General features: G+C 50.0%; 1 protein-coding gene across 1 annotated transcript in view; it reads left to right on the top strand.

The window, feature by feature from the left end:
- Window positions 1-7,101: 7,101 nt before the first annotated feature.
- Window positions 7,102-11,316, top strand: part of SLC44A2 (solute carrier family 44 member 2) — a 28,082-nt gene continuing 23,867 nt past the window's right edge. Inside the window, exon 1 of the mRNA XM_044254211.1 lies at window positions 7,102-7,202. Within this exon, the coding sequence (XP_044110146.1) occupies window positions 7,172-7,202 (31 nt within the window). The 5' untranslated portion in view covers window positions 7,102-7,171. The remainder of the gene's footprint in view (window positions 7,203-11,316) is intronic.

The following is an 11,316-nucleotide window of genomic DNA, read 5'->3' as shown; positions in this document are numbered from 1 at the left end:
CTGCCAACTTGGGCGTCCTCTCTCTCTCTCTCTCTGTCGAATAAATAAATGAACAATCTTAAAAAAAAAAAAAGGTGGAGGAAGAAGAAAGCAAGTGAGCTGGTAGCAGGGTGCAGGGGGCGCTGTGAGAACAGAGAGATCAGAGAAGGGGCTGACATTTGGAAATTTCCCACCATGTCCTTAAGAGCAGGAAGAAGACGGTGGAAAGAGTCTTCAGGCAGAGTACTAATATTGTTTTTGTTGTCTTCTTTATATGTGCTAGTGCAGCACGAGGCCTTGGGAACTGGCTGCTCGGGCTCAAGTCCAGGCTCTGCCAGCAGCCAGCTGGGCGGCCTCAGGCACCTGCTCTGCCCTGCCGCGCATCTCTGAAACAGGGTCAACTGCTCTTACCTCCTTAGGTTATCATGCAGATGCTTGGGTCATTACCCCCAGCACGACTCTTGGAACAGACCTGGGATTAGCCAACACTCAGTAATGTTGTCAGTATTATTTGCTATCATTGCCATAATTATGTACCGTGAAGCAGTTGAGAATACATATGGCAGCGGGATGCCTGGGTGGCTCAGTCTGTTAAGTGTCTGCCTCTGGCTCTGTCATGATCCCGGGGTCCTGGGTTCCAGTCCCACATCAGGCTCCCTGCTCAGCAGGGAGTCTGCTTCTCCCTTCCCCTCCTCCCGTCTCCCTGCTCCTGCTCTCTCTCTCTCTCTCTCTCCCTCAAATAAATAATTTAAAAAAAAAGAAAAAAGAAAAAAGACACAGGCAGACACTCATCCTTCCTTCCTCCTGCAAACTCGGCCCCACAACTTTATCAGCCTCTGGGGGTGTGATGGGTGTCCCCAGAGGGGACTCGAGGGAGGGAGGCAAGGACAGCAGCTGCTGCTATCAGAACTACCCACTCCTCTCCCAACGGGCCTCTAACGCGGATGATATCAAAGCAACGGCTCCCCAGCCTAAGCGCGCACTTGATCACCGGAACGGCTCTCCTGCTACAACTGTCTTCTGTGATTTTCTTTTTATTTATTTTATTTACTTGTTTGTTTGTTTTTGCTCTTTGACTCTGGTCTTCTCATCTTTGCTTTCCTGATAATTCAGGATCCGAGGGGGAAGACCTTCTATGTCTTCTTCCATTGGAAAAAGCAGAGGCTCAGAGAGGTCAAGCCACTGGCCCAGGGCTACACAGCTGTGAGGCCGTTGGGCCAGAACTTGCACTTGAGTCCTGAAGGTCAAGCACTTAATCCCCACCCACTCCCAACAGCATAGCCAGGTACCAGTATTCCTATTACTAACAATACCTCACGCCCAGGGCTTGGGTATGGGGCACTCACCATACCCAAGCCCTGCCCTAAATGTCTCCCCTGTGGGAATCCTTCTAGAAACAATGCCTGAGTGAGGGAGGCCTGTTATCTCCGTTTGACAGATAGCATTGCCAAGGGGAGGAGAGCAAGGACTGACTTGGACACAGTCTCTCAGTGACAAAGTCACTCAGTCAGCAGTGGTGGAACGGGATTTCCAGCCCCGCACAGTCCAAGGTTTTATGTTGTCTTTGCTCAAAAGAGGGGGATTGCCACCACTCTCCTTCCCACCTGCCCCCTGCTCAGAAGGTGACTCAGGGGGATGGCGAAGGCTACCAGGCCCTTGCCCAGCCCACAATCACTGAACCCTGCGGAGGACTCTGGGATCATGACCTGAGCTGAAGGCAGAGGCTTTAACCCACTGAGTTACCCAGGCGCCCCAATTTTTTTTTTTTTTAAGATTTTATGTATTTATTTGACAGACAGAGATCACAAGTAGGCAGAGAGGCAGGCAGAGAGAGAGGAAGGGAAGCAGGTGCCCCACTGAGCTGAGAGCTCCATCCCAGGACTCTGGGATCCTGACCCCAGCGGAAGGCAGAGGCTTTATTTAACCTCCTGAGCCACCCAGTTGCCCCTCCCCAAGATGTTTATTTAGGCAGTAAATAGAACCCAAAAGCCCGGGCCCAGAAGCCCTGGAATCTGAAACTTAAGGTCTGTTTGGCTGTAAAATGCACGAACCCGAAAGCTTCAGCGGGGGCAGAGAACAGAGTAGCTCTGTGTGCCCCAGGGCCCCGCCTCCGCTGTCCCCAGGGGCTGTGGCCTTGCCCCAGTTCCTCCTAGAGGCCTAGAGCCCGCCCCAGCCTCCCCTCTGGGACTCTGCCACTCGGCCTCTGCACCCCTTTCAGTCCCTTCTCCACGTTACTCAAGGGCGTGGTCTGAAACTTGACACTCCCTCCCTCTTCTATCCCCCACGGCTCCCATCGCCTTTGAGCGGCTGAGGCCAGTACCGTGAGAAACAGCCCCGGCTGACCTCTCTCCCGAGCTGCCGCTGCTTGAACCCACTGCCCCAGACACACTGACTTCCTAAATTTCAGTTCCTCTCTCTCTTTCTCTCATTCCTCCGGCACCTAACCACACAGCACAAAATTGCCTGCTCCTCTTTGCTTTTTTTAGGCTTTTTCTCAAGCCGAGATAACGTCTCCTCTTCAGGAAGCCTTCTCTGATCTCTCAGCCCGTGTCTAGGTCACGTCCCTCCTCTGGGCTCTCTCCGCTGTTCCATCCTTCCCTGTCACAGCTGTGTTGCACCGTTTTTTAAAAATCTATTTTTTAAAAACTTTAGCTATCTAACATAAACTTGACCGTTTAATCCATTTCAAGTGTACAATACAGAGACATGAACACATTCACAGCATTGTGCTGCCCTTAACTGCCATCCTTCTCCAGAACTCTTTTCATCTGAAAATCTGAAACTCTGGGCCATTAAAACCCTAAGTTCCCCTCCCCCTCCTCCTTCCCAGCCCCTGGCACCCACCATCTACTTGCTGTGTCCCTGAAATTATTTCCCTAGGGAGTTCATAGCAGTGGAATCAGACAGCATTTATCCTTTGGTAACCAGCCTGATAAACCCAGTTTTTAAAATATATTTTAATTTTACGATTTTTTTAATTGAAGTGTCATTGACAATGTTATATTGGCTTCCGGCACACAACACAGCCAATCAGCAATTCTGTATCTTATGTAGTAAGTGTGGCATTGCCATCTGTCACCTCTAATGTCATTACGATCCTATTGACTGTGTATTTCCTGGTCTGTCCTTTTTAATCCCTGTGACGCAGGTGTTCTATAACTGGAAGTTTGTATCCCCTAACCCCCTTCCCTTAAGTCTCTCATGTACCCACTCTTCCCTCTCTGGCCATTACCCATTTTCTATATTTATCATCCTGTACCGATTTTTTTGTTTGTTTGTGCCTTTGTTGAGATGCCACATGGAAGTGAAATCACATGGTATTTGCCTTTCTCTGACTGATTTCCCTTAGCATAATACCCTCTAGGTCTGTGCATGCTGTCAAGAATGGCAAGATTTTATTCTTTTTATGGCTGAGTAACATTCCATCAAATATGGATGCCGCCATCTTGATCTAGTCAACTGTCAATGGGTTCTTTGGTTGCTTCCATACCTTAACTGCTGTAAGCATTTTATTTTATTTTTTCAATTTTTTAAGATTATTTCTTTATTTGACAGAGAGACACGGTGAGCGAGGGAACACAAGCAGGAGGAGTGGGAGAGGGAGAAACAGGCTGCTCCCTGCTGAGCAGGGAGCCCCATGTGGGACTCAATCTTCGGACCCAGGGATCATGACCTGAGCCGAAGGCAGATGCTTAATGACCGAGCCACCCAGGCGCCCCTATTTTTAATTTTTTGAAGACCCTCTGTACTGTTTTCTGTAGTGGCTATACCAATTTACTTTCCCACCAACAATGCAAGAGGGTTCCTTTTCCTCCACGTTAAATCTATTTCTTTTCTTTCTCTTTTTTTTTTTTAAAGATTTTTATTTATGTATTTGACAGAGAGATAGAGAGCACAGGCAGGCAGAGGGAGAAGGAGAAGCAGGCTTCCTGCTGAGCAAGGAGCCTGACGTGGGGCTTGATCCTGGGCCAGGCACGCCTAAATCTATTTTTTAATAGAATTTTGATTACCCTCATGAATATTTTCTCCTATTAAAGAGAGAAAGGGACACCTGTATGGCCCAGTCGGTTAACCGTCTGCTCTCAGCTCAGGTCATGATACTGGGGTCCTGGGATGGAGTCCTGCATCGGGCTCCTTCCTCAGCGGGGAGCCTGCTTCTCCCTCTCCTGCTGCTCACCCTGCTTGCGCACTTTCTCTCTCTCTCTCTCTGACCAATAAATAAATGAAACCCTTACTGTTTTAAAAGATTTAATTTATTTGTGTGAGAGAGAGAGCATGAGAGGGGAGAAGGTCAGAGGGAGAAGCAGAGTCCTTGCTGAGCAGGGAGCCTGATGTGGGGCTCAATCCCAGGACTCCAGGATCATGACCAGAGCTGAAGGCAGTCGCTTAACCCACTGAGCCACCCAGGCGCCCTAAATAAAATCTTAAAAAAAATTAAAAAATACATAAAATATTAAAACAAGAGAGAGAGAGAGAGGGAAGGAAAGAGAACATTGTAGATCAGGAAACAGTCCCTTCTGTCCCCAACCCCCTCCATCCTGGTCTTTCTGACAACAACTGACATGTTCAGATCTTTTTCTATTAAGTTACACGCAAATGTGTGTGTGTGTGTGTGTGTGTGTGTGAGATATCGTATCTCTCTCTTTTCCCCAGACCATATACAACTAACCAATTAAGTACTACTTTCTATTTTTCAACTTGCTATTTTTAAAAACTTTTTTTTTAAAGATTTTATTTATTTGACAGAGAGAGATCACAAGTAGGCAGAGAGGCAGGCAGAGAGAGAGAGAGGAGGAAGCAGGCTCCCTGCTGAGCAGAGAGCCCAACGCGGGACTTGATCCCAGGACGGGAGATCACGACCTGAGCTGAAGGCAGCGGCTTAACCCACTGAGCCACCCAGGTGCCCCAAAAACTTTTTTGTTTTTTAAAATATTTTATTTCTTTATTTGTGAGAGAGAGAGAGAGAAAGAGCAAGCACAAGCCTGCAGAGTGGTAGGCAGAGGCAGAGGGAGAAACAGGCTCCCTGCTTGCAGGGAGCCCAATGAGGGACTCCATCCCAGGACCCTGGGACCATGATCTGATCTTGAGGCAGATGCTTAACAGACTCAGCCACACAGGCGCCCCTCAACTTGCTATTTTTACTCACCATCGGGGATCTAGAAATCTAGCCCAGCTACCCTGGCAGGGTTATGGAGAGCCTGTGGGTTGTGAAGACAGGGTCCATGAGTTCAAATCCTGGTGTAGCCCCACACTCACTACCTGGGTGACTGTGGGGGAAATTACTTAACCTCTCTGTGTCATTTTCTCCACCTGGAAAAGCATTGCCAGGATTTAATACGAAGCATTTAAGAAATAGCTTAACCTGTCTGTGTCACTTTCACCAACTGGAAAATGATTATAAAGATGGACTACAAGGCACGTAATCCCTCTTCTGAGGTTGAGTAAGCTCCCTATAAATACTCACTCTCCTTACAACCTGTAACCTATCAACAATTTTTCCATTCTTAAAACGAAACACGTTCAGAAAGGTCAGAAGTGAAGTGATTGCCACAAACTGAACCCACCTGTGTAACCACAGTCTTGCTTCCTGCCTCCCTTCCTCCCCCACCCCCGGAAGCTGCAGCAGGGGCCCTACCATCCACAGGGGCAAGCACTGATCCACGTCTGCCATTTCCCATGGGTTGATTAGCTATGTCTACCCTAGAACTTCATTCTCAAGTGCCTGGCCTCCTCTGTCACTCAGCATAATCCATTTATTTATTTATTTATTTTTGAGACTCATCTGTGTTATATTGTACTTATCAGTAGTTGATGCCTTTTGCTGAGGACTATTTTATGATATGGAGGGACCTTGGTGTGCCGATCCAGTCACCCATTTATGGACATTCGGGTTGCTTCCAATTTGGGGCCCCTATGAGTAGAGCTGTGATAAAATGTTTGTTTGTTTTATTTAGAGATTTTGTTTATTTATTTGAAAGAGAGAGAGCGCATGTGCACAGAAGAGAGGAAGAAGCAGACTCCCCGCTGAGCAGGGAGTCTGATGCAGGGGTGGGTCCTGGGATCCTGGATCATGACCCCAGGGGAAGGGAGATGCTCCCAAAGTTGTGATAAAGTTGCTATGAACATTTGTATACAAGATTTTGGTTCTCTTCTTCTCCTCCTCCTTCTTCTTTTTAAAAGATTTTATTTATTTGACATACAGAGAGGGGGCACAAGCAGGGGGAGCTGCCTCCAGGCAGAGGGAGAAGTAGGCTCTGAACAAGGAGCTTGATTTAGGACTTGATCTCAGAACCCTGGGATCATGTCCTGAGCCGAAGGCAGATGCTTAACTCACTGAGCCACCCAGGCATCCCTAAGAGATCTTTTTCCAAGTGGTTGTTTCATTCTACATTCTCACCAACAGTCCAGGATAGTCCCATTTACTCCAGATCCTCTCCTAATACTTGGTACCATTTAGTTTTAGCTCTTCTGGTGGGTATGGTGGTATATCATTGTTAATTTGCATTTCCTCTACGGCTTCATTCTTTTTATTCGCCGCATGGTATTCCCTCCAGCTCATGGTGATCCTTGCCCTCCTTTGTTGGTGGACATCTAAGCCTCCCCCCATTTATCACAATAACTTTTAAAGCCGCAGGTAGCAACCTTTGATAGATAGTCCTCAGGCACAGACACGTATGAAGGCTTCTCCAGAGTCAAAGACAGAGATGAATCGCTCAAGGCAAACACGGCTGGATTTAATCTTTTCTGCCAGATAACATTTTGACCCACAGCATGTGCTCACCCCACTGGTTGTTACCGGGCTCTCAAATTCTTGCCAATCTGATGAATGAAAAATGGCATTTTCTGATCCGTGCATTGGCACACAGTGAGCGCTCAATATCTATATAATGAGTCAGTGGGTGGGTAGATGAGTGAACGGGTGACAACTGCTCCTGGCCCACCGAACGCCCGGGGAGTCTCCCTTGAGCCCAGATGGGAAACAAAGGTTGGGGCCCCACCCTCTCCCGGGCCCCGCCCCGCCCCATGCCCCGCCCCGGGCTGCTCCGGGCTCCCATTGGAGGCTGCGTGCGGGGCTGGCCAAGCGGGCGGGGCGGGGCCGGTCCCGGGGCGGGGCGCTGCAGCCCGCGGAGCCTCCCGCCCGCGCGGGCTGGGGTCGCTCCGGCTCGGACTCCCCTCCTCGCCCGACGCGGCCATGGAGGACGAGCGGAAGGACGGAGCCTACGGTAGGAGCTGCCTCGGGCCCGGGGTCGCCTCTGCTGAGTTGGGGGGCCTTGGGGGAGGGGTACCTCCGCGATTATAAACACCCGCGCTGCAGCTGGGGGCCCTCTCCTGCTTCCCGGCCCAGCATTCCGCTCTGCGCCGAGCCCACGCCCCCCTGCTCCGCCGGGTCTCCCCGCGTCCGCTCTCCCGGGAGCCCCCGCACCCCCTCCGGCTGATGGGCCAGGACGCATGGCGCATGCTCCGCCCGGAGAGGTCCCGTTATCTGGCGGCTCAGATGCCAGGCGGGGGAGGGGAGGCTTGGAGACCGGGGCTGGGAAAAGGGATAGGGCCCCGACTTCCCCAAATCCCCCTCTTCTGTTTGCCTTGGTCCACTTCTTTCTCCTGCTCGCATCTCCCGAGAAGTAGCCGTCCCGGGCTTCTGGCGAGATGGGGAAACTGAGGCACGCCTGGGCAGTCCCAATGCTGCGGGGGTGGAAGCCAGTCGGTTCTTGCAAGCGGCCTGGAAGGACGGAAAGAAGGGCGCCCTCACCGAGGGGGCAGTAAAGAGGCAGGAAACCATTGAGAAACTTTCCCGGCCGCGTGCAAGGGACTGGGGATGTCCGCTACCGTTTCGCGAGGTCCCTGCAACGCGGACTCCCCTCCCGCGAACCTCGGCGTTCGGCTCCCGGCCCAGGAGTTGGGGCCAAGATGAGGCTCCTCCCTACCCACGCCCTACAGTGCCTTCCTTCCCCGGGTTCCCACGGAGGGGAGTGCCATCCTCAGTTTCTCCTTTCTCTTCTCCATTTTGGGTCCCAGGGCTGAGCTGGGCACAGGTCCCACGTAGCACTCCCCTGGGGCAAAGGGGCGCCGCTGCCCCTCCTTGTGTGACAAGAACTTCCTGGAAACTGTGAGACAGAAAGCTTTGGGGAGGGGGCAGGAAACCGCTCATAAATAATCAAGAAAAACAAAGCTGACAAGAGATGGGCCTCGTCCTGGCTGCTGCCACCAGGGACAGTGGCCTCAGCAGGGCAGAGAGAGAGAGAGAGACAGGTGGGGGGAGACTGGGACTCTCCCTGCCCAGCCCAGCCTAGAGGGAAACACAGGGACCTGGCCATCACCCAGCCACTTCCCTCCCTGCCTGAAGCTGCTGGCCCAACCTCCAGGGGCCTCTTGCTCTTGGTTTTGGTTCAAGCCTCAGACCCTGCGGTCGGGGGTGCTGGGCATCTCTTGGGTGTGGCTGGCTGTCTCTGGTCTGGAAATCTCAACTCAGAGCCCTGGCTAGGGCCTGCCTTCCTGTGGGCAGCAGCTGAGGGATCTTGGGTCTCTATAAGGCAGGGCTGGGGGTCCAGGGATGGCAGAGTGGACAGGGATGTGATTCACCAAGCCTTGAATTTGGCCAAAGGGAGCCAGCCAGCCATGGATGGACCTGAGCAAACCCTCCCAGGCCAGGCCAGACCCACACTCCAGACAGGGGACCTCTGTGCCCAACAGAGGTTGCGTTGGATGCCAGAAGCCCATTCCATCAACAAGCATTTACTGAGTGTGGTACAGGCAGGGTCTAGACAGTGAACAAAGCAGAAAAACCCTCGAATAAATACATGATTTTAGGTAATTGTAAGTGTTATACAGCAGAAAACAGGATAGCATGTGTGTGGGAGAATCCTCTGGGATTATTTTAGGTGACCAAGGGCTGGTGTTGGAGCCAAGGGCCGCTGGAAGATTTGGGAGAAGTGTGTTCTAGGCAGAAGGAACAGCAAACAAACCACATAATGGTTTTGCTCAAGGGCACAAGGATTCCTGAGGTGGAGACTTCAGCTGGTCTTAAAGCCAGGCCACCATCTGAGCTTCTGGAGGAGCCACCTGGCTTGACTCCTTGAAGTGGGGGGCGGGGAAGGGCAGGTCTCACTTGTTTTGTAAATTGTCCGTTCTTATCAACCAAAACCATGGGGCCCCCAGGCTGCCATAAGAAGTCCCTGCTTGAAAATGAAGAGCTTTCCTTTGGGAATAATGTTGCAAGAGTTGCTGAGAAATCTCAGTGCTCACATATCCCTTGTATCCCAATGCCTTCCAGTCCATCGTGTTACCGTGAATTCAGGGGTGGTGACACCCAGGTTCCAATCCTACTTCTGACATTTACAACTGTGTGGCCATGGGTGTTTTGGAGACCTCTCGGATGCACTGGATCCTTGTCTGCGGGGCTGGGCAGACCACACTCAATGGTGGGCAGCATTTTCCACAGTGGCTGGTGGGATCTACCTGCTCAGGAGGCCTCTGGGGACATGGACTTTCCTTGAGCTGATGGAAAAGCAGCCCTCTCTAAAAATAGACTTGGCTGGCCTGGGCAGGGCAGGAAGCTCCCTCCTCAGCAGATACCATATCTAGAGAAATGGCTCCTGGCCCTGATGGATGGCAGCAATGGCTACTGTCATCCTTCCCACCCACCCTGGGCATGATCATGGAAAAAGATTCTAGAACCCAAAACAACAGACTCTCTCCGGGGGTTTGGGGGTGGGTGGGTGGGAGGTGAGACCAAAGTAACAGGGCTTGTTTATTTATTTTTTATTTTTTAAAATATTTTATTTATTTATTTGACAGACAGAGATCACAAGTAGGCAGAGAGACAGGCAGAGAAAGAGGGGGAATCAGGCTCCCCGCTAAGCAGAGATCCCGATGCAGGGCTCGACCCTGAGATCATGACCTGAGCTGAAGGCAGAGGCTTAACCCACTGAGCCACCCAGGCGCCCCAGCAGTGCTTGTTTAAAAAGCAGATGCCCTGGCCCCATTTTCTAGAGAATCCAACTTAGGCTGTGGGAATCTGGCATCTGATTTAAAAAAAAAAATGTTGGGAGGGGATATTTACGTATTCATTGAAAGTTGGGTTTTTGTTGTTATTTTTGTTTTATGGGTGTTCCCCCCCAAAAGTTGGATACTTCAGAAGGATTCACATGCTTCAAAATACAAAGGATACAAAGACAGCGTAGTTTTATCATGAAAAGTCTCCCTCTTGCTTCCTCTCCCAGCCTGACACACCCTTCTTCTTGGCACACATCACTGTTCCAGCATCTTGTGCTTTCTTCCAAATGGAGTCTAGGCGTGCAAGACTAGTCTCAACTTCACGTGCAATTACATACATATTCTTTATCTAATGGCTGGGTTTGTTTTTTTTTTTTTTTTTCCTTTTACAAAAATATCAGCAAATCTCTAGTGTGTTAATTCCACGAGGCAGGATTGTGTGTCTGTGTGTCTGAAGGTATGTCTGCAGTGCCTGGGACCTAGTAGGTACTCAATAGACGCTTACACATGAAAAGATGTTTGTTTCACATGTTGCTTTCTTTGTTGATTTTTTTTCGTTTTTTGTTGCTTTCTTTGTTTAATATGTCTTGGAGACATGTCTCATGTCAGTGCCTGGAAAGCTTCTTTGGTGTTTTCTGACAGTTGCATAAAAATAGTGCATTTGTGGATGAACTGTCTTATTTTTTTTTTTAGATTTTATTTATTTGTTGGACACACAGAGAGATCACAAGGAGGCAGAGAGAGAGGGGGAAGCAGGCTCCCCACTGGCAGAGAGCCCGATGCGGGGCTCGATCCCAGGACCCTGAGATCATGACCTGAGCCGGAGGCAGAGGCTTGACCCCTTGAACCCATGGATAAACCTTCTTATATTGAACCGATCTTATAGTTAACCAGTCAAGGGGAATATTTTAAGCTTTTTATTGAAGCAGACAATTCATACGTAAAAGGAAACAGATCCTAACTGTATGAGGCTCCAGAAGTTTTCACAAGATGAACACATCCATGAAATCACCCACATCAGGAGGAACAAAAATATTACGTTACGAGCACCCCAAAAGCCCCTCATGCCCAGGGAGGGGACAATCAGTATTATTATTTTAGTTTTAATTTTTTTGTGGCAAGAAACATCACATAAAATGTAGTAGCTTAGGGTGCCTGGGTGGCTCAGTTCGTTAAGCGACTGCCTTTGGCTCAGGTCATGATCCCGGAGTATCAGGATCCAGCTCCATGGGGAGTCTGCTTCTCCCTCTGACCTCCCCTCTCAGGCTCGCTCTCTCAAATAAATAAATAAAATCTTTTAGAAAATGTAGCACCTTAATCATTTTTTTAAAAAAGATTATTTAT

This window comes from Neovison vison, chromosome 6, assembly GCF_020171115.1.
Source record: "Neovison vison isolate M4711 chromosome 6, ASM_NN_V1, whole genome shotgun sequence".
Classification (NCBI taxonomy): Eukaryota; Metazoa; Chordata; class Mammalia; order Carnivora; family Mustelidae; genus Neogale; species Neogale vison.
Note: the sequence above shows the minus strand (reverse complement) of the source record. Positions and strands in the feature narration are given on the sequence as shown.